The sequence below is a fragment of the Grampus griseus genome, assembly GCF_964374135.1.
Source record: "Grampus griseus genome assembly, chromosome: 13".
In the NCBI taxonomy this organism is placed as follows: domain Eukaryota; kingdom Metazoa; phylum Chordata; class Mammalia; order Artiodactyla; family Delphinidae; genus Grampus; species Grampus griseus.
This window is the reverse complement of record NC_139007.1, coordinates 50,340,804-50,364,734: the sequence shown is the minus strand read 5'-3', so window position 1 is coordinate 50,364,734 and position 23,931 is coordinate 50,340,804. Positions and strand designations below refer to the sequence as shown.

At 38.4% G+C, this 23,931-nt stretch overlaps 1 protein-coding gene across 1 annotated transcript in view; it reads right to left on the bottom strand.

Annotated features, from left to right (window-relative positions):
- PKIB (cAMP-dependent protein kinase inhibitor beta) overlaps window positions 1–23,931 on the bottom strand; it is a 102,565-nt gene that overhangs the window by 15,867 nt on the left and 62,767 nt on the right. The window contains exon 3 of the mRNA XM_082669203.1: window positions 5,013–5,117. Coding sequence (XP_082525329.1) covers window positions 5,013–5,097 — 85 coding nt within the window. The 5' untranslated portion in view covers window positions 5,098–5,117. The remainder of the gene's footprint in view (window positions 1–5,012; window positions 5,118–23,931) is intronic.

The window sequence follows — 23,931 nt, the reverse complement described above, 5'->3', positions numbered from 1 at the left end:
AGGTACTCTATAAAGTTTGTTTATTGAATGGAACAATTATCTTTTCATTTTTCTTTTTCAAAATGAATTCTTTTCTTTTTGCATAAGAAAATAATACATGTTCATTATTGGGGTAAAATGACGATTCTGAAAAGCATAAAAGAGAGAAAACAAATTGCCTTATATCCCATTATCCAGTGACAGCACTGTTATAATTCTGGTGCATATCCTTCCAGAAGGTTTTCAGTGTTCACATACACAAGCATATCACATACATGTCTTATAAGTATGTATTTTGAAGTCAGATTATTTTTATTTTATATCATGTTGCTATTATATCTTAAAACTACAATCTTTTCCAGGCCAAGATAATTCTAAATTTTTAGTAAAAGTTTTGAAAAAAGAAAAATTTCTAGAAAGCTAAAATTTCAGGATATATACCGCCTATAAAATATGCACAGCCAAAAGCCAAATGCAATAGCAAAAGTAAGGGACATGGCTAAGGACTGAAATCATTCACAAACCTTTCCTTAATTAAACTGAATAAAGTTAATATATAGGTAAGAGGCTTTTGTAAGTGTACACAACTTTAAAAGTCCCAGTAGTGTCTTTTTCTTCTATTTCCTCAATTTAAAGAAAAATTCTTTGGGATGTCTATTAGCGTCTTTTTGAATGAATTTAATTTTCATCTTTTTTTTTCTTCCAACTGAGAAAAGGGGGAAAATAATTGAGCCTTTTCAAGCCCTGATTTGTTCTCTAAGTTCTCTTCAGTATTTTATTTTTCTTCGCAGGAGAAGAAATCACTGTAGAGTTTTATTAAGCCCAATATTCAATCAAAATCACAGTGGCAAAAATTTTAAAGTTGTTTTGAGGATTTTCTGGGTCATATGGGCAAAACAAATTCCCAAATAGCAAATACTTCAGAAAGAAAAATCATACCACTGAAATATTTTTGTTCATCAAATTATGTATATTGGTATTAACCTACAATTAAGTTAATAGAAGTAAAATTATTTATATGGATGCATTTAACTTTTACAGAAAACTTTTTAAAAATAAAAAGTTTCTGTTATTATATTTATTTATTATATAAGCTCAAAAGAAAAAAGTCCTCATGAAAAATTGTGTCTAAAATATATTCAACTGACATAACAAATAAAAACGTTAAAAAACCTATACATAAATGTATATATATATACACATAATATAAATTTTAAAAATATATGCACAGAAAAACATGGCAAGGGAAATATACCAAAATTTTAGCAGTAGTCCTTTCTTGGTAGTATTACTATAAATGTTTTCTTTGAACTTGATTGTGTTTTCCAAATTTTCTATAATGAAGATTTTTATAATATTAAAAATGGCACAAACATGTGTTGAGTACTGTTTTAAAGGCTTTTAATGAGAATAAGCTTATGAGATTCTGTGCTGTAGGGAAGTCATTATTGTCTTCATTTTAAAGGTGAGGAAATTGAGGATCATAGAAGTAAAATGATTTGGCTACAAGCAATCCAGCTAGCAAGTGACAGAGCACAACCAGAACCCATTTTATTGGGTTAGCCAAAAAGTTCATTTGGGTTTTTTCCGTAACAGAACTTACGGTCAATCCAATATCTGACACCTCATTCCTTGCTCCTTCTATTACACCTCACCAAATATTTGTTGAAGAAAGACTCAGTCTTCATTCAACCAATTGTTACTAAGCATCTAATATATCCTTAACTCGGTGCAGAATTCTGGGTAAGTAGTGCCAAATAAGATTAAAGACCGTGATAGACACAGTGGGGATACACAAAAGAAGCGTAATACAAGGTCCTCACTCTGGAAAAGTCTGTAACCTAATATACAAATAAAATACACACCATTAAAAGAAATGTAAAAATAGAAGTCAATATATGATATATTTAAATAAGTGGTATAAATGAAAATACTATAAAATGTAGAAATGTTATTGAATTGGGGGGCTATTAAGAGAGACTTCACAGAAGCTGTGGAACACATATTGGGCCTTAATATTTGAGAGGGTAGAAAGAAAATAAAAAGGCTTTACCAAGCCAAAGAAATCTTTAGCTAAATCATGAAGATGGGAGTGTAGAAGGCAAATTACAAATAAAGGAAAAGGAAACATGGGGCTATAATAGAGTATTATGCCATATAGAGCTGGAAAAATAAGTTGGACCATGGTCATAACTAGAACCCAAGTTGCAATGAAATTAATTTTATTATAAAGGATACTGTATTTATTCCTGTGAGCCCTGGGGAACCATGAAACTTTCTAAGTCACATAATAAGGATGTGTACTAGATGCATTGTTTGAAAACTGAAGGGAAGGAGATTAGAAGGCTATTAAAAAGGGACATTTGTAAGCAAACCCACCATAATAGGAGGGATAAGCACTTTACAAAAAGTATCTGTAAATGCACAAACCAAGAATAGCTTCTTTTTTAAAAAAGAAGAGAAAAGATAGGGCACCATCAGTTCTGAAGATTCATTACAAAGTTTCAGAATTTATACTTTCAGACATGAAAATTCATTACAGTATATGAGTTACTAAGATAGTGTGGTATTCTTCAAGGATAGACAAATAGAAAAATAGAATAAAATAGACATGCCAGAAATAGACACATATACATATGGTTCCTTGATTTGTGACAAAGGGAGTAACTACTAACGTGGTCTCTTGTAACTATGGTAATTAAGGGTTTAACTATTGCTGGTGGACTTCGAAGATTCACAGACAGGGAACTAGATATTGATGGGAAGGTTGTCAATCATGGAAAAAATGGTGCTTAATATATGACTACATATGAATACAATAAAATTCTAGGATTAGTAAATAAATGGCTTCAAGTTATAGTGTATTCCTGTGAATCTTGTATTTAAATATTTTCATACAAGTTGAAAGAACAAGGTATAACCTCCACTTGATTTCAACAATTGTTAACAATTTGCTATATTTAATCTCTCTCTCTAAACATACACACACACACACACACAATTCTCGTTCAACCAATTGAAAGCAAGCTGCTAACACGACACTTACACGTCTAATATTTTAGCACGTCTTAAGAATTACATTCTTCTATATATCCATAATAACAGTTCCACAATGTTCTTTTTTGCACGTTGCAATTGTGACATAATTCCCCCTTTTTCCTGGATATAATCCAGCCTTTAGGAATTTTTGCAGGGGGTGATCACTGGTTTTTGCATGTCTGAAAAAAACTATTTTATCTTCATTCTTGCAAGGTATACCACTCTAGGTTGAAGTTACATTCTACAAGCACTTCATGATACTATCCTCCTTTATCCCTTTTTTGTTGTCAGGACGTTTGCTGATTGTGATGGTTTATTTTACGTGTCAACTTGACTAGGCAACAGGGTACTGAGAGATATTTGCTTAAACATTATTCCGAGTGTGTCTATGAGGGTGTTTCTGGATAAGATTTGAATCAATAGACCGAGTAAAGCAGATTGCCTGCTCCAATATAATCTAATCCACTGAAGGCCTTAATGGGACAAAAGGCTGAGTCAGAGAGAATACGCTTTCTGCCTGTTTTCTAAGACATCCATACATGTTTCCCTATCTTCAGACTCAGACTTGACTGGAACTTACATTATCAGCTCTCCTGCTTCTCAGGCCTTCAGACTTGGACCAGAACTATACCATCAGTTCCTGGGTCTCCAGCTTGCTGACTACAGGGCTTGGAATTTCTCAGTCTCCATAAAAACATGAGCCAACTTCTTATAATAAATAAACATACATCTAGACATATATATTGTCTTCATCTGCATCTAATCTGCTGTATAAGCTATACACCAAATTGTAATTTCTAATTATTACATTTTTCAGTTTTAGACAATCTGGCTCTTTTTCAAGTCTGCTTCATTGTATTATAGTATCTTATTCCTTAGTTACACATAATTTAAATATACTCATTTATTCTTTTCAAATATACTAAACCTATGTTTCTAAATGCTATATAAGTAATTCCAATACCTGAATTCTTTATACTAGTCGATCCTGTTATTTATTGTTTATGTAGAATCTCTCTCACGGTGGCTTATTTCCCTGCATGTTTTATAATTCTGGGTTGTAAGCTCATGTTTTTTAAAACTTTTTCCTTGAAATTATGTGAGACCTGACTTAAAGTATTTTCCTCTACACAGGCTCTGAATTTGCCTCCACTGGGTGTCTGGGGAACTACCAAATTCGTTAGCTTTAAATTCTCAGCATGGAATTTTTCAGACTAGATAGACTACAGAGCTGCAGACCTGTGTGAGGTTCCACTTTTGGTAATAAATGATCAGGACAGCCCTTTCCTCTTTACCACCCAAGGCAAGGCCAAGACTGGTAAGTATTCTTACTGTCTTCCTTTGAAGGTTAGGGGTTGCCATATTACCCATTGAACAGACTAAGACTTATGCTGATTTCCCAACTTGAGTGGGTCCTAAAAGTTTCTTTCCTTGTCCGCAGATAACAGCTCTTTAAAACAAAAGTTGTGAGTCACTAGGGAACCCAGGGAAGCCTCTGAGTACAGTACTCACCTGCCTCTAGATACATGGTTTCTCATTGTTCTGGGTTTATGAAGTATTCTCTTATTTGCCAATACAAACGTTCATTTAAAAAGAGTTTTGAAAATATTTTATCCTACCTTTTAGGGTGCTGTGTACTAGTATAATAGAATTGTTAATTGACTATACCCAGCACAATGGTGCTGTCAGGTTTAGCCTGTGTTTGGCAGTTGGTCTCTGAGGCTCCCACCTGTAAAGGCAGTGAAAACGCAGCACGATAACTAGTCAGTGCTTCAGTCTTGTTTACCAAGGTCAAGCTAGGTCACTGAGTCTAGCCTGGTGACTGTCCCTGGCTGCTTAGAGAAGCTCCACAGACATCGTTTGTAACTGTGCACCTCTGGAACAGGCCCAGAGACAAACTTTTGTGACGTCTGTAACAAGAAGGAGCCTGCCACCCCGCACAAAATTAAGCATGGCATCCTGGTTGGTGTTTTTGTTCATGAAAGGGTAGTGACCTTGCTGGTTTCCTGTGCTGCTGCTTTCCTTGCCGCTGTTGCTTGTGCTCTCCTGACCCCCAGGGTTATCGAGGTGCACATCCATGGTGGTCTGTGGCCCAGGGGCTGATGAAAAAAAAAAGGGAACAGGAGGAAGGAGCATTTGGTACTTGACTGCTCTCCCAATGTAAATCCCATTGCCAATGCACCTAGGCTTTGCCTAGCACTCCTGCTTTCCAGAATACCAAAGGGCTAAGCTTGCAATCATGGGCCTTATGGTCGCCATCCAAGTCATAGGCAAAATGACTCTACTAGATGTGGACTCTTATCCCAGGGATACTGTCATTCCCTGGAGGAAGAGATGCTCACTGATGAGGGAGGCCATTAAGCTCCTGAACCTTCCCCATAACCACCCAGAAGGTCTGCACCACAGGTGATAGTGCAGACACAGCTGAAAACTTTAACTTTACATGGCTAGAAACCCAAAATATTCCCAGGAAATTTGTACAGAGGAAAAAAAGGAAAAACAAGACAGGAAGCTCACATGATAGGAAAGGGACTGTAGCAGAGGATGGTTTTGATCCATCAAGTCTGGGCTGTAGGCCCAGCACTTCTTCCCGCAACACTCTGCTGCTTACGTCTGTTGCAACAAAGATTCTAATTCTCGGGATTATAGGGAAATACTCATGGTGCCCTTGTGGTGCCAGATTCAAACCCAATCTAGCCCCAGGGTCTTTAGATCATATAAATCAACCATTGCTAACTCTGTCAATACTAATTTGAGGGTCTCTGGAGGAAGCAACTTATAAATATAATCAGGGTAGAGAGGATCCCCCCCGCAGGTATATCCAGTGACCAAAAACAATAATAAGATAAACAAAATACGGAAAGGAAGAAACCTGGATACAGGGAGGAGGACACTAAGAAAACAACAACCTAAAACAAAGGCCCACAATTTGACCCAATTAAAAATACAAAATTTACTGAACGAATTTATATAGCAGATGATGAAGGTTCACTGATTGCCTTCTGTGCCTCTCCATATAGGCTTTGAATTAACTCTAATATCTGCTGAAATTCACCAAGTGGCAAACATTTATGGCTTTAACCAATACTAGGGCTAAAATTACAATTATACCTGGGAATTCCATTAATTTAAACATCATATCCCCCATAATGGAGTATTTACCTATGGGAGTTACTGAATATAAAAGAGGACAAATAGGCATGCTTCACCTTAACCATCAGAACTCTGTCTTGCTTAAATTCTCCATGGTTATAGCACTCATCGCTCTAAAATATCCCTTGGGCATGGGCATGGATACTCTGACCCAATGAAAAATAAATGAAAATTAAATTAAGTCTTTGACACTTACAAATTGGTTTGACAAAATGAGAACCCATGACCTTCCCCACCCCTTCCCCCAGTTAAAATAGTTAACATGACTCAAGGTAATTTAAAACAGGGTCTTCCAGTATTAAAACTTGTTTTATAAGAGGAACTGAGTGAAGGGTTGTTATTCCCACTGTTTCTGCATTTAACAGCCCTATTTGGCCTGTTAAACCTGAAACAAAAGAATGGTGCCCCATAGTGGATTGCTGCAACTGTAAAGCCATGGTCCCATCCCATTAAGGCCTCTGTACCCAACAACTTAATTATTAAAGTTGCTGACTCCATCCAATCAGCAACCGGTCTATATTTTGCTGCTATAAATTAGGCTAATATGTTCTGTACAATGCCTAGTTCAACAGCCTCTCAGCCACAGTTTGCCTTTACCACTGAAGGGACACAATCCACCTTTACAAGGATACCCATGGGATACCTCAGCATCCTTGCCATTGCACACAATCTCCACAGGCCAAATCTTAACTGTATCCACCTTTCTCCAGATATGACATTACATCAATGACATCCTCCTCCAAGGAGATTTGTTTGACATACTCATTAAAGACATACAAATACTCACAAAGGAGCTCCCAAAAGGGGGATGAACCATTGTCCCACACATAGTGCAAGGCCCTGCCACTTCCATTAAATTTCTGAAAGTTACTTGGTAAATTGAAGGTTCTCTGACATTGTCATGAAACAGGTATTGACCCTCTCAGCAACCACAAGGTCAGTACAAATTCAACAACTTTTAGCCCCTTTTAGGTTCTGGAGGCAACATATTCCTCATTTACAAATTTTACTTAATGTCTTTGATGCTGTTTCTTCTAAATGAGCCTACCTCAAAGGGGACTCCTTCCAAAAAAGGCTCTAGAAATCTGTCCAAATTGAAATCAACAAGCACTCTAGTTTGCGCCCTCAGAGCCCTCTTTACTGTAGCTATAGCAACCTCCTCTCTTGCCTCCTGGAGTCTCTGGACCACCTATGAAGGTTGTAAGTTGCCCATGGACTTCTGACGCAAGAAACTGCCCTTCTCAGCCTGGCACTATACACCATCAGGATAGCCACATACTGGCCTCTTCTGGAAATAGAGGCTATCACAAACCTTGAGCCTGCAACCCTCTGTGCCCAGCTACCCACTATGCCTTGAGTTATCCAAGCAGCACTTCAACAGCTTGAGGCATGGCTCCTGAGCCTTCCTTGCTACACGATGGAGTCACACCTGGGCCTTCTGGCACATTTCCTCTGTTGGAGGGGGTGGCCTCCCCTGTTCTCAGTCCCTTCACTAATACCCCTATGCTAGAAGAGGTCACCCCTATCCCAGAGTCCTCTGATACCTGGGGAGCCTTTTGGGGATCAACTGAATGGACAGAAATGGAAGTCTCTACACTTTACTAATGCTGGTGCCACCATGATAAATGATGGAGCTCGGAGAAGAGCTACTCCTTCTCATCATTTAACCAAAATGTCCCTGATAAAAGATAGGACCCAAGAGTCAGTACAACTGGCACACTTCAGGCAATCGACATTTGATGCCATCTATACATTTTTACAAGTTCTTAGGCCATGACCTAAGAGTTGCCCCCTTTGGGGTAAAGAACTCCAGGAATCTCTTGCTCCACAGTTACTCAGAATAAATCAAGGTAACAGATTACATATACTAAGGCCACGATACAAGTCCTCTGCAGGATGCTCTGTATCCTCTTTGGAGTTCTAGATACTACCAAGAGTGACCAAGACACTCATTTCACTTCCAGAATACACAGTGCTGGGCTCTTGAAGAAGACATTCAGTCAAACTTCCACCTCCCCTGGGGCCCCAGGCAGTCAGCTCCAGGCAGCTGGTGAAATTGAAAGCCTTCATGGGTTTCTTAAAGAATTCCTATTCGTCACAAAGTGGAAAATTCTTGCTCACCTCCTGGAGATACCTACTCCTTACACCAATGCCACACGGACCTCTCAATTGCCTTTATTGATTGCAAATGGGGACACCTCTAAAGTTCCTGGTCAGGTGCCTACTTTGTTCCCTAAAAGTCTCAGTCATCACCAAGGTTTAAACTGATGTCAAGGGATCAAGGGGTCACTTGTGGCACAAAACCAAAAATTAAGGATTAGTATAATGTGGTGCCTTGACATTTGATAAAATAGGTCTCGACTGGCCTAACCCAAGTTCCCTTTCCCACTCAGTTCCCATGGGTAACATCCCCTAGCCAAACACCCTCCTTATTAAAGGCATCAGGCACAATTCCTGCTCATCTCCGAGTAGCAGAATTATTCAAACAAGCCAATCATATCCTCCCACAGGGACCAAGAAGCACCCCACCCTTACTACTGCAAAGCCTGCCTCTCACAGCCCTGGTTGTTCATTTTGTTCCCAAGTGTATCCCCTGTGTGGCCCTGCATGGTGTCCTCTTCCCCAGGCTGTGAGTATATATGATGAATAAACTGCTGTCCATTTCATCTGATCTCGCCTGTCCAGTGCCAGGTGTCATGTATTTAGCCATCCCCATAACCCTAGGGTGGGAATCCCTCTTTCACCAATGGGGTAAACAGGAGTCAATTTAAATACCCTACCACCAATACCACTTTCCTTTCCCTCTTGAAAGGGAACGGTAAGTATAAGGAGGACAAGGCATCAGGTTCACGTACGTTTTGTGCCCATGCTGACCCTCACTGAGTTGCAGCTTGTCCTGTTTCATCACTGTACACTGGGATCTACTGCTGCTGTCTCAGGTACAACTATAACCTCAACTAGAGGTAAGTGCAGCTGTATGCTCTTTGTTCCAACCTCAGGATATTTAGGGTCCATGGCCTATTTAAAGCACTCTGTGTTCTTCTTGAGGTCATTTCAGTCTCTCCTGCACCCCTCTGAGGGCGTGGGAACTCCATGAAGCAGCACTCAGGCCCATCTGCTGAAGCTCACCATTGCTTCTCTTTCTAAGGTTATACAGGATATGGAACTTCTTTAAAATGCTCAGTTTCCCTGGGAATTAAGACCTAGTCCTTTCTACACTTGGATTTCCTAACCCCATTCAAATTTCTACTGCTTAAGCCTCCTCTGGCTCAACTCAGTGAGTCCTGGGCACCATCCCAAAGACTCAGACATTGCCTAGGGTCTCCTCACATCTTGAATTCTTCTCCTACCAGCTAGTTAGTGATTCCCTTCCCTCCCAGAAATACCAAAAGGAACTCTTATGTCATCATATACTCTCTCTCACTCTAAGGTCTGTTCTCTGTTCTCTAGTCTCAGATGGCTCAAAAAAAGCTTTTGCTCTCAAAAAGTCAAGTTATTTTCTAGAGATAACTTTGACTTGCAAAACTTTGCTCTTTGTTTTCATTTTAAAAAGCTAATCAAAAAGTTAAGCGAACTTTTAACCTAGATAATGTATATGACTCCTCAGTGAATAGTGTCTATAGAAAGCATTAAAGGAAGTAGAAAGGAGTAAAGAAACCTTAGTTGATAATTAAAATAATTATCATCTATATGCATTTAAAACAGCTACTCTTAGTAGAGTCCTTACTTAGCAAGGTAGTGAACTGCTTCACATACATTATTTTATTTAATCCTTATAACAAACAAGGGGGGGAGGATTATCTCCATAATTCAAATGAGACAACTGAAATTTTGTCTTCCAAATATTAGGAACTGTCTCTAAATTACGATCTAAAGCCCTGTTATGTGTGATTTCAAAACATGGTCTTTTAATTATTTCATTATATTGCTGCCCCTCTATTGGGTTGGCCAAAAAGTTCATTCATGTTTTCCTGTAACATCTTATGGAAAAACCCAAATGAACTTTTGGGCCACCCCAATAGAATCATAGGCCTTATAAATTTGGAAGAGATTAGAATAGAATAAAAATAACTAGAGTAATGAAGTTAGGGATCCAGGACCCACTTAAGAGCTCACCTACTATGCTCCTACCATATGCATATTTTCTCTCCTTGATCAACATATTCTCCATAACATTAAACCAAACTCAAGACATTGTTCAATTCATGTGTTATGAAACTTTAACTCAATTTTGAATCATAAAAATGAAGATCATGTGATTGAAATAACATACACAAGTTTGAGTAAAAATTACTTCTTGTTTTCTTTATACTTCTTATTAACTATTACATAATATACCTACATAGTATAATTATATAACCTGTGAACACACACATTCAGATGCCTTAAAATCCTTTTACAGAATAACATGGAAGCAAATTCCTATTGCTTATGGTATAATTTCATCTATAACTTAATTATTGTTATGTTTAGTTGTGTTAGTTTTACCTCGCAACTTTTCTTCCATGTCACAACAATTAGCAGAATTCACTGAAAATAGTAAAAGGTCAATATAAATGTTTGTTTAAAGATTCTAAGATTTTGGGGAGACCTTCAAGATGGCAGAAGAGTAAGATGCGGTCCTGCCCACCAGAAAGACAAGATCCAGGCTCATCCACCAGAACACAGGCACAAGTCCTCTAAATGGATTAAATGCTACAAACAAAAGACATAGACTAGCTGAATGGATACAAAAACAAGACCCATATATATGCTGTATACAAGAGACCCAATTCAGGCCTAGGGACACATACAGACTGAAAGTAAGGGGATGGAAAAAGATATTCCATGCAAATGGAAATCAAAAGAAAGCCGGAGTAGCAATTCACATATCAGACAAAATAGACTTTAAAATAAAGACTATTACAAGAGACAAAGAAAGACACTACATAATGATCAAGGGATCAATTCAAGAAGAAGATGTAACAATTGTAAATATTTATGCACCCAACATAGGAGCACCTCAGTACATAAGGCAAATACTAACAGCCATAAAAGGGGAAATCGACAGTAACACAATACTAGTAGGGGACTTTAACATCCTACTTTCACCAATGGACAGATAATCCAAAATGAAAATAAATATGGAAACATATGCTTTAAACGATACATTAAACAACATGGACTTAATTGATACCATCCAAAAACAACAGAATACACATTTTTCTCAAGTGCTCATGGAACATTCTCCAGGATAGATCATATCTTGGGGCACAAATCAAGCCTTGGTAAAGTTAAGAAAATTGAAATTGTATCAAGTATCTTTTCCAACCACAAGGCTATGAGACTAGATATCAATTACAGGGAAAAAATCTATAAAAAATATAAACACATGGAGGCTAAACAATACAGTACTTAATAACCAAGAGATCATTGAAGAAATCAAAGAGGAAATAAAAAAATACCTAGAAACAAATGACAATTAAAACACAACAACCCAAAATCTATGGGATGCAGCAAAAGCAGTTCTAAGAGGGAACTTTATAGCAATACAATCCTACCTCAAGAAACAAGAAATATCTCAAATAAACAATCTAACCTTACACCTAAAGCAATTAGAGAAAGAAGAACAAAAAAACCCAAAGTTAGAAGAAGGAAAGAATTCATAAAGATCAGAACAGAAATAAATGAAAAAGAAATGAAGGAAACAATAGCAAAGATCAATAAAACTAAAGGCTGGTTCTTTGAGAAGATAAACAAAATTGATAAACCATTAGCCAGACTCATCAATTAAAAAAAGGGAGAAGACTCAAATCAATAGAATTAGAAATGAAAAGGAGAAGTAACAACTGACCCTGCAGAAATACAAAGGATCATGAGAGATTACTACAAGCAACTATATGCCAATAAAATGGACAACCTGGAAGAAATGGAGAAATTCTTAGAAAGGCACAACCCTCTGAGACTGAACCAGGAAGAAATAGAAAATATAAACAGACCAATCACAAGCACTGAAATTGAGACTGTGATTAAAAATCTTCCAACAAACAAAAACCCAGGACCAGATGGCTTCACAGGCAAATTCTATCAAACATTTAGGGAAGAGCTAACACCTATCCTTCTCAACCTCTTCCAAAACACAGCAGAGGGAGGAACACTCCCAAACTCATTCTATGGGACCACCATCAATCACCCTGATACCAAAACCAGACAAAGATGTCACAAAGAAAGAAAACTACAGTCCAATATCACTGATGAACATAGATGCAAAAATCCTCAACAAAATACTAGCAAACAGAATCCAACAGCACATTAAAAGGATCATATACCATGATCAAGTGGGGTTTATCCCAGGAATGCAAGGGTTCTTCAATATACACAAATCAATCAATGTGATACAACATATTAACAAACTGAAGGATAAAAACCACATGATCATCTCAATAGATGCAGAAAAAGCTTTTGACAGAATTCAACACCCATTTAAGATGGGTGGGAGGGAGACGCAAGAGGGAGGAGATATGGGGATATATGTATATGTATATGTATAGCCGATTCACTTTGTTACAAAGCAGAAACTAACACAGCACTGTAAAGCAATTATACTCCAATAAAGATGTTAAAAAAAAGATTAAAAAAAACGATTCTAAGACTTTTTTTTGGTTTAATTTTAGACTTTAATTTTTGCTGTACTTTTTCTTTTCATATTTTAACCAAAAACTGCAAAGAAGTTTGCACTTTATGCAAAGACATTTTCTGATTACTAAGTAGAGAAGACCCCAAAGAATGTAGCAAAGGAAACCCACTATTACATTCCATAGGGGTAACTGACAGTTGACTGCACTGTATTTACCAGATCTTTTAGTCATCTTTATACATTTTTAATTTTTCATTTTATACAAATAAACATGCATTTTACTGTAAAATTCTGAACTCTACCCTTGAAAGCTGTCATTATGATTTGGTGACCTTCTCCCAGCTGCCCTAGATGTATACACCTTGGCCTGAATATACATTTAGCTCAGTAACTACTAAATGATCAAGCACTCTGCTTCGTCCATCTGCTCTAACAGTGACCTCTTTTGTATTTTTTTTTATGAGGTTTGGATATTTCTTTTTATAGCTTTGCCAACGTAATCATATTACATTCTGACACCAGGCAGTGTAACTTAATTCTTCTTTGTATGAGCCACTCCACAGAGAAGAACTAGATTTTTCACCTTAACGCTTGATTAACTTGTGGGAAAAAGCAGGCAAAAAACATGAGGTCTCTGGGAAAACTGTTAGCTTGCCTATGCCTGGAGACTAACACAGTGAATTTAAAGCAAATTAGCGCTTAAGATTAAACAAAAATTCTAATGGGGGAGAGCAGGAGAAATAGAGGAAGAGAGGGTGGGTAAAAAGCCTATTTACCTAAAATTAATCTTATGCCAGATGAACTAGAGCAGTGTTTCCCAAACCTGCCTGCTCAGAAGACTCACATGGGAAGTTTGTTAACAATACAGGTTCCCAGTGCCTTCCCTAGAACCTTGAATTCTGTGTGTTTGACACCATATGTATTGCAAACACTCTGGAAGATTCTTACTCCCACACAAGTCTGAGAATAACTGAACTGGAGTAAAGGTTAGGTCAGATTCTTCTCCATCTTTCTCTAATAATACACTGAAAAAAATCTATAAATGATGTTGCTTCAGGGTCTAAGAGTATGTATCACCCAAAAGAATGGACTGTTTACTGGTGGTTTTAGCAAAGTATACCAACACATGCACACAGCTTTGGAGATCTACACATCCAATCTTCGACCTTATTAAAATTACCTTGTAGTAAATTAAAAATTAAATTATAAAACTAACTTTGTCCCGACTTGCTCTATCAGGACACATACTGATGGCCTTGGTTACATCAGTCATCCCCTGGGCAGGCTCTTTCACCTTTTACTCCGATAACCAACCCTGAAGTTCACCACTAAACTAGTTTAATATGGTTTTCGCTAAATGTTCTATGTTGGTGACTTGTTTTACTCGCAGAAGATCACACCTCTAGGGTGGCAAGAACAAATGGGGTCTAAGTGTGGACAGTGGCTAGTAGGCGTTCTAAGTGTGGACAGTGGCTAGTGGCTAGAGTGCTTTTTGGGTTAACTTAACATCGATCTAACTGTGTAGTCCACCTCATCTGCAGATCCTGTCTGTGCAGATAGGAAGCTTACGTTACTGAATTTGATAAAAGTGCTCTGTGTTGGCATTTTAAGCATTGCTGCTTTAAACTCTAGGCTGGCAGTGTTCCTGAGCCAAGAAAGACCTTTCGAGTCATCCTGCCACTTTGATCCATTTCACATCAGATTTTTATTGTTATCCTTTGACATTTGATTAAGGATAATGGTGACTTTTAGTAGAGAAAAATTCCCCCAAATTCATCATAATTAAAATAACTGAAGAAAACACTACAAAGCTGACTCTGTTTGTAATGATCTGAAGAGTAGAATAATTACAGAAAATTCTCAAAGATCCTCACTAGCAGGGGTAAAGTGAAGCGAAAAGGAAGCATGGATAAATACATGGATACATTAAAAATAGCAGAAAGAACTACTCACCAAAGCTTGTTGACCCTGGAGAGTCATTTTGAGAGGTCAGAACATCCTGGATGATATTGACTAAAATATCTCTTTCAGTCTCTCAAAGAGATTGTAAAAAAAATGGACTAAGAAAAAGTCAAGATTGAAGAAGATCTCATTTAATTCAACTATATTTGGGAGGAGCATCATTTATAGATGTGCACCTCCTGAATAAAAAAGATCGTAAGTAATGTTTTGAAATGTGGTCAATGTAAAACAGCTGTTTATAATAGGACAAATGAACACACCTTGGAGTACAATTTTATTACAACAATATATCTAACCTCTGGTCAACTGCAGACTCTTCCAGACCAAATGCTTTGCACCCTTCACTGTCTTCCTTCATCCATTTCCTCTTGTTCTCCTCCCCAGGCCCTGCTCCTGCTATAGACCTTCCAATGTCCTCTTCCCCTTCATCCTACCCAAACCAGCTTTTGGAAAATATTTACTTAATTTTTTCACAGGAACATGATCTATGTGTGGCTCCCTACAAGGAAAACTCCAAAGTCTCCGACCAAAGAAGCAAACTGTCAATTGTGGCACTTCCAGAAATTAGCTAATGGAAGAGGAGTGGTATTTGGGAAAGACAGGGCAAAGACTTTCCTGAATTCTCAGCATTTTATCTTCCGCCTGTTTGTAAGGTTGGTGGGGGTGTTGGAGTCTAATCTGTGCTCTTGGTACCACAAATTGCATGACGTTGGACAGATTCTTTAACCTCTTTGAGGCTTAGTTTTCCTAGTCCCTGTCATGCAATGTTTCTTCAACGACTAAAGTATGCCCTTATTTTTCATTTGCAGTGTAGGCAGGAGAACTTAGATTCTTACAGTTTTATTTCTAGTAATTAAGTAGCTTTCAGTTGTTACCTCTTTCACTCCTCTTACCTTACACACTTAAACCCACATAAACGCCCCAATCATTTAACAAAAATAGGCAGGAAAGAAAGGGGAAAGCAGTGATTAAAGCTATTCTAATTCATTTATAAAATTTTAAAGGCCAATTTGTTTCACTTTTAAGACCTCTGGACTAGGTGTATTTGTTGCAATAACCCCCAAAACTTGGAATTTTCTGAGCTAGATGGATAAATTTTACTAAAAAAATTTTACTTCTACTGAAAAGTGTGAGCTTAAAGAAAAATCCATCCAGAATGTATATGACAGCTCTAGTTTCATTTGAACTACGAGTGCTCTGGTTCATGTTACTCATGTGTCACCAGGCAACTGTCCCTGAGTCTTTCAGTCTCAGGGGTGTTGACTCTTAAATTCCAAGCTACATACTCCACCCGAGTACTGAGGTTTCTGAAAATCTCAAAACTTTGCACGCTGGGGTGTGCAGGACAGTGACAATATATAATCATACTTCATAGGGTACGGAGAGTGAAGTGTTCTGGCATTTTCAGAAGCCCCTATCACAGGTGTGGAAACAATGAAAACAATACAAGTGTTCATAGGTTTGGGGTTTTTTTTGTTTCCTTGTTTGTTCTTTACCTACTTGTGTTATGTCACTTTCCGCAGCAAAACCTCTCTGAAGCATGGATAGAAAGCAGAAGTACCTATCATCTGTTAACTTGAATAGTCTTCATATTTTAAAGTATTTTAATTGCCAAGATTAGAATTTGAAACCTGTTTCCCAGTAACTTCTAAATCAGGAGGCTTTCTGTAGTCTGAAACACTATGTTTCTTTGATGTACTTTTAATTTAAGATAAGTTAGCCCTGTCAAAGCAGAATATTTTCGCTATTTTTTCCCCACAGGCATTTGTTCAACTGAGGCCAAGCAGAATGGCCATTTTGCTGCTGCATTCTATGCATGAGGTAAACTCTTTTGAGCTTAAGAGTGTTCTCTTTCTTTTAATCCTTTCTATAACCTGCCTCCAGATTTATCTGAGAAACTTATGTTGAGTCATTCTCATCTCTATTTTTCATATCCATAGTAGTAATTATAACTGTAAATAGAATTTTTAGTATTCTTAAAACTGCACTTTTAAAATATTAGCTGCAATCTGGCTGTCTCTCCCTTTAATTTATTCCAGTGGTAACTTCCATTTTTAAAATTAAGGGTAATATGTAAACATGTGATTCATTTTCTAATTCTATCACCATCTGTAACTGGGGGCAAGTGACTAACTTCTCATAACACATTTTTAATGACCTGTGAAGTTCAGTAGCTGGGTGAAGATTAATAAGTATGTTTTCCAAATTTAAAAATATATAGAAATATTTCAATAGGCTAATTTAAAAACTTGAAATGTAGCATTTTACACGAGACTCATGAGTCTCAATGTGACCTTAACCACAGCATACCTAATCTAGTTTCTTTTTCCTATTTTACAAATTAATGGAATTGATGCAGAGTCAAACGAATCAATGCCATTACAGACTGTCAAGAGAAACCAAAAAATGACAATGTATAAGTAACTTGGAAATATCTGAGAATTTGGGGGCTAGAAGGAACTCCGGTCATCAGCAAATTAATAAACAAAAATTAAGCAAACAGACAAACAAACAAACAAAAAGCAACCCTGAATTCAAAGATGAGGAAGAGATCAGATTGCAGATATGACGGAGATCTGGTTAATTTCAGAATCAAGTCTAGACATCATGTCACTGGACATCTGGGCCAGTACTTATCCCACAATAATGACGGTTTCTAATTTTTTCAAGGATAAAAACTACTTTTTAACATCATATCACTAGTGGATATGGTGGGTGTAATCTGTAAGGGGAAAAGGCCCAGCCTCTCGGGTGTGTGCAGCCCTTCTGCTACCGCACTCGATGAAGGTCAGGCCTTCCTGTGGTTAGGGGAAGGTTTCTGCTTGTAAAGTCTATTAGGGAAGCATATGTCCATATCGTGACCTTGAGCCTTGCTTAGAAGTGATTTCTGCGTTCTTCTAAGGCTTTATGAAAAAAATAAAAGCATTCACCTCCTTGACTGGAAAGCCCTCTTGCTTGAGAGTGGACTGTTGGGATGGAAGGAGGCTTAGTTAAATGAGAATTCCAGTTTGGAATGATGAGATTCAGGTCCTAACAGTTACTTACTGTTGTAATTTAAAAGTTGTATTCATTGGGGTATGAATTGCATAAATGCCAAAAATATAACGATCATAACATATACTGATTTCTCTATGTGTAGGGAGAGGGATTCTAGCCTAGATTCCAGGGAGGCAGAACAAGACTGAAGAACCTTGCCTGTGGAAGGTGGGCAGAAACCTGAAACAAGGTGGTCGGCTGGATACTAAGGAGAGAGCCAACCAGTAGTGGGCCCCGGAGAATGGGCACAATGAATGGACTTGTGTAGTAATGATGTTGAATATCTAATTCTAGGTTTCTTTTTTCTGCACTATAATTCTCTCATATTATCCTCAAGTCTTTGGTAAAGTTTACTATGCACTACAACCATCTTAGTGATATCTCTGCTTTGGGCAACAAAGGGAGTACCCTGGGGACAGTCTAAGATGACATAGACTAGAGAGAGTTGCAACAGCATCAAAAAGCTTTAGGAGACAGCAGGGAATGGTGAGCAGGGAGACCAGAGCACCAGACCAGAAAAAGTGACAGCTAGCACCCAGGGTAGATTCATAGACTCTGAGGATTCTAAGAAATAGTAGGTGTGGGGAAAACAAACAAACAGAACAGATTGTACCTCCTGGAGTGTGGAAGCTACGACTATGTTTATTGAGGTTTAATAGCAAGATGACTCCTCAAAGTTGAAGAACCTACATTTTTTAGATATCTGTTGATTGAGAAAACATTTAACAGTTGAAAAGGTACTATAAAATAAACATTTTAAAGAAATTAACCCTTATTTTTATAACAATAATCTATATACATTTGAAAAATGTTAGTATATATGATATGTGACAGTATTTATTCAGACACAGATGCATGGCTTTGTGGACCCCCTCGACTAATTCTATAGAATTCTAGGGGATCAGGATATTCATTGTTGGCAAACACTGGACTGTATCATAAATCATGGCCCTAATGGCCAGCACCCGTCTCCTGTAACAACCATAATTTTAATCACTAACTTGTCAGCCTTCTTCTACCTACCTTTAATTCCGCCCTTCTTCCATGTGGAATTATAGGCTATTTAAAAGTTAAAAAAAAATGTTTAACACTTGGGTAATCTAAGTCCCTCAGATAGCTCTCAGAGATCGAAAGGCTAGGTAACCATGATTGTCAATGTTCAGTAGACAATTCCAGAGGGTCTCAGCAATATATGGGTAGAACAGAATGCAAAAATCTCTCATGCTAGATTCCATCCCACAGTCCCATCATTTGTTCAGCCCAGAGTCCTGGGAGCCTATTTTGAGTACTGACAGCCCACCTCCAGTTTCGGGCTGTGGGCTTACACATTAATGGCATCCTTGCCTTATCCAAGCGTCATTTGTTACAGTATGATAGTCACATGACAGAGAATCATTCTTGAGGGGAAAAAAATAAGATATCACTCCTGAAAACTCTAAATTATTTTCAGCAAGGCTGGGATGGAAAGTCTCAATTAGCAAGTGCAATAAAGATGTGACATTTAAAAACAAATTATAACACATTTCCATCCTTCATTGGAATACTGAATGATGACATATTGTTCTTTTATAGTTGCCATTTCCAAGTTTTAATTGCCTTGGTTTAATTGGTTGTATCCAAAGAAATGTCAATTCGGTAATTACCCCTATGCTATTGGAATCACCTTCATTTAACGAGCAAAGGAAAACTGACTTCTGAAAGGGAAAAACAATTAAAATATAATACCGGGGAAATACTGTATCATTGAGGTATTAAAAAATAATATTGTATAAGACTGAAACTCAGTTTATTTCATAGGAATCAAAAAAACGTTCTTTTTAAATTCGAAACAGTAATATACCAAATACATAATCAAACATAAATTAGTTAATACAGAATCATGTTCATTCATTTATAAATTTATTAATTCACTTAGAAAATATCTACTGAGTGCCAATGATATGCCTGGCAAGAATTATATAACTACTTTCATGGAATCTAATGGGTGAGAAAAAAATTATCAACACAAATCCGTGTATGAATACAAACTGTGGTAAGTCGTAGATGAAAAATTATGTGGACTTATGTGAGTGTATCAGAACCTGACGCATTGATAATACGAGCTGAGATATGGACAAAAGGAACATCTGGTATAGAGGTAGAAAGAGAGTATTTCAAGCACAACAGAAGAGCACAGCACATTTCAGGAACTGAAGGAAGGCCAGTGTGGCCCAAACGCAGAGAAGAAGGTAAGAAATGGCACAAGATGGAGTAGCTCACTTAACAGGGGCTACATGATTGAGGCGTGTTGAAGATTGGGTCTACTATTCTAAAAGTACTGGGAAGCCACTGAAGTCTTTTAAGCAATAGTGTGACAATCAAAATTGAATTCTTAGATCACTTTGGCTACAGCAAATGGAATAGACTGAGAAAGAAGAATGGATTCAAGAGATAAGTTTGGAGGCAGCTGCAGTATTCCAAGTGAGACATAATAAATTAGAAGGTAGGGTTTACGCCTTCGATTTAACAATCCATAAAGTCTACAGTTATTTGTATTCTACAAGTGACCTATTTTCAAAGAATTAAATGTGTCGGAGCTAAAAGGAAAGCAGAGTGATAGAATAGAAGGTATGTGTGCTTTAGAAGGAACTACAGCTGGCTTAGCATTCTGGTCTGAACTTTTCGCTCCACTCCTTGTTAGCTGAGGGATGTTATGTGAGGCATTAAGCTCTCTGAGCCTCAGCTCCCACATCTTCTGAGTGCACATATAATACCTCCCACAGTTGAGAAGATTAAGTGGGACAATGTGTGTGATGTTCTCAGCATGGAAGGCCAGTTAACACTGAAGAGCCCAGGACACATCAGCGGGTCTCATCCCCTCCTATTACAGATCTTCATCTTCCTTTTGAAACTTGTTCCTCCTCCTGTGTTTTCTTTCTCAGTGAATAGCACTATAATCCATCCAGTTGCACAAGTCAGAAACCCAGCAGGCATCCTTTCCCCTCACCTTCCATGATAATCAAGTCATACAAAGTCTATTCTCTAAATAGCTCTTGAACCAATGGACTGACTGCTCTGCTCTTTCACTACCCTAGTTAAGGGTACCAGCCTCTCTAGATTAGATGATCCTCTTCACTCATTACCCTGCCTCCATTTTGTTGTCCCCTAGTCCATTCTTTACACTAGCCAAGCAAATATCACTATCTCAGTTCTCTGACTACTCCCCTTATGCCAAGAAAACGTCATCCAGTTCCTTAGCATGGCTAACAACACCCTCCCTGATCTACACTCCGCCTACTTCCCATCCTCACCTCTTGCCACTCCTCCCCCCACCTTAGGTCTGGCAGGTGAAAGAAACTGCTCCCCATTTAGGACGTGTAGCTCCCAGACGTACTCCCTTCACCTCCACATTCAGGCCACCGGCTGGAGCACTCTCCCTCCAAAGCTTCTCTTGTTTAGGTCAACAACTACTCAACACTGAGCCTCAGCTCAGAAAAAAAAAAGTGTCTGGGAGGCACTTTTGCTCCACTTGACTGTATCCCAAGTATGTTGGACAGCCTATAACATGAATTTCATTATTTGAATGAATTGAACAAGCGGTCAAGTGAGGTCTAAGGAGTCTGATTGGATTGGCCAAGGTTACATAGGTTAGGGGTTACTGTGAGGAGAAGATCCAGGTCTTCGGCCACATGTTGCAGTGTCCCCTTCTCTCCATCATGCTGACATTTTGCCTTATTAATCTCAATTGCACTGGCTCTCCTCATTAAGCCTTTGAAACATTCTCTTCACGTGGTTGCGAAATATTGCTCATTTATACTGAGGCTTATAGTTTTTGCACTCAAAACAGACCAATGTCCCCTCCTTCCAAAAGCCTTCCTGGACTCCCCTAAGAAGTGGTAGCCGTGGCTCGTGTGACACTCTCAAGCATTCCTGTAGCATTTTTATACTGCTCTCCCTCCCTGTGATACTGTGAATTCTTCCGAAACTAGGACCATGCTGGCTTCATTTTACATCTCTGATACCCAAGACTGTTCTTGGGACAGAGTAGTGGTACTTGACATTTGTTGATTGTAATGGCTCTTCAGAGCTGAACAGTATCCAAATAAGGGCAACTAAAGTGATGTAAGGAATGCCAGGGGGAAAAAATGATGCAAGAATAAGAAGACAGACTAAGATGATGATGGCTCTGCTATATAGAGATAGGGAGTTTGAGAAAAGGCACAGACGGCTCTGGCTAAGAGGAAGAATCGAGAAGGTGATTGAGAAGATGATGCCACTGCTGGAACAGGCTTCCTCTCCTAGTGAGAACCTTCAGTCCCTCAGAGACCTTACTGCTTCTTTTTATTCAGGACAGAGAACTGGAGCCAGAAAAGAAGAAGCTCTCACTTTCAGACAGCTGGAAAGGTAAGTAAGAAAGCTGAGTCACAGAGCACTTTCTATGCCTGCTGGGAAGCCTACAGCCAACACTAGAGAAACTGGTTTCATAGGTGTTGCAGGTTCCTGAAATGGCAGAATCATAGTCAGCCGATTGTGATGGAAATAGAACTGAGCTGGGGGCAGAAATCCAAGTGTTGGTCCTAGTCTTGCCCATAGCCTTGGGCAAAGCTCTGAGCCTCATTTTCCTCCTCTGTGAAATATAAGAGGTTTGAACTAGATGGTCTCCTATAGTGCTTTCTCATGCAGGGATTCTCTGATGTACGGGCTCAGCACTTGGATTTACTTAATGCAGCTATACAACCAAGGGTAAGAAGACTGTTGATCTGGGTAATGCATGCAAATGCAGACATGCAACCTCATCCTTTTCACTCCTGTAACTTGATGTGGACTAGCTGAAGCACGTATCCACAACAGTATTTCCTCGTTCATACACAGTAAGCACAGTCAAAAGCTTTATGAATAAAAAATTAGAGATACGGTAAGGCTGTAAAGCAGTGGTTCGCAAATATCAAAATCAGTGTGGTAACTTTTGGAAAACAAGTTCCAACGCCTTGCACCAGATATGCCAAATCAGAACCTTCAAGATGGAACCCTAGGAATGTTTTTTACAAAGCTCTCATGTGATTTTGATGATCAACTAGTTTGGGGCTCATTTATAAAGTAAAATTAGTGTTTCTCAAAGCGTATCTAAGATGCTTATTTAAAATATCTGGGGGGCTTCCCTGGTGGCGCAGTGGTTGAGAGTCCGCCTGCCGATGCAGGGGACACGGGTTCGTGCCCCGGTCCGGGAAGATCCCACCTGCCGCGGAGCGGCTGGGCTCATGAGCCATGGCCACTGAGCCTGCACGTCTGGAGCCTGTGCTCTGCAATGGGAGAGGCCACAGCAGTGAGAGGCCCGCGTACCGCAAAAAAAAAAAAAAAAAAAAAAAAAGAGTTCAGTACAACCTTTTAATTAAACAATTTGCTGAGATCTTATCTGAGGAAGCAAGTTAGAAATATGTCTCAGTTCCTGTTGGTTGGTTTTTTAGCTAAATCACAAATGTTAATGTCATTATAATAATCATAGATTAGGCAAGATATAATGACTAGTACCTACTAAGCAACAATATTTAAGGGACATCCTAGAATCATAAAATGATCCAAGGTAGTCATCATTTCTAGTCAACAACCTTCAAAACAAATATTTATTGTTGAGAAGCCCAGAAGTATGCTGTCCAAGGTCTCACCCAGCTGGTGAGGAGCCCACCCAGCTCCAGACCTTAGTTACCTGACTCTGCTTCATTAATCTGTCTTTATACCACGGGCCCTAGACTGTGTGCCCTTCAACTCAGTATGCCGACTGTTTGCTTCAGTGCTAGAACAGGACTACATTAGACCTGAAATATATTTCAGAGAATACAATATAAAATGCTATTACTACAGACAGATTTTTTAGGACAAAGCTTTTTTTCACCCTCATTAGTTCTTCTCAATTCGTCTAATAAAATATGTTTGTGAAAAGATGTGCTTGTCTTGATCTCTTGCTAAACTGAAATAGGAAATGTCTCCTAGAGTCCCCATTCTTGAGTTGACCAGTTTTGGGTATAGCACAATAATAGGCATTTCATAAATATGATGAAACCAAATGGACCATAGCTATTATGAGATCTAGCTTTGATTTTTTAAAAAAAATTCACTAAAAGCATTAATGGAAAAGACCAAGTTATCCAAAGCCATATAACTTTTAACAG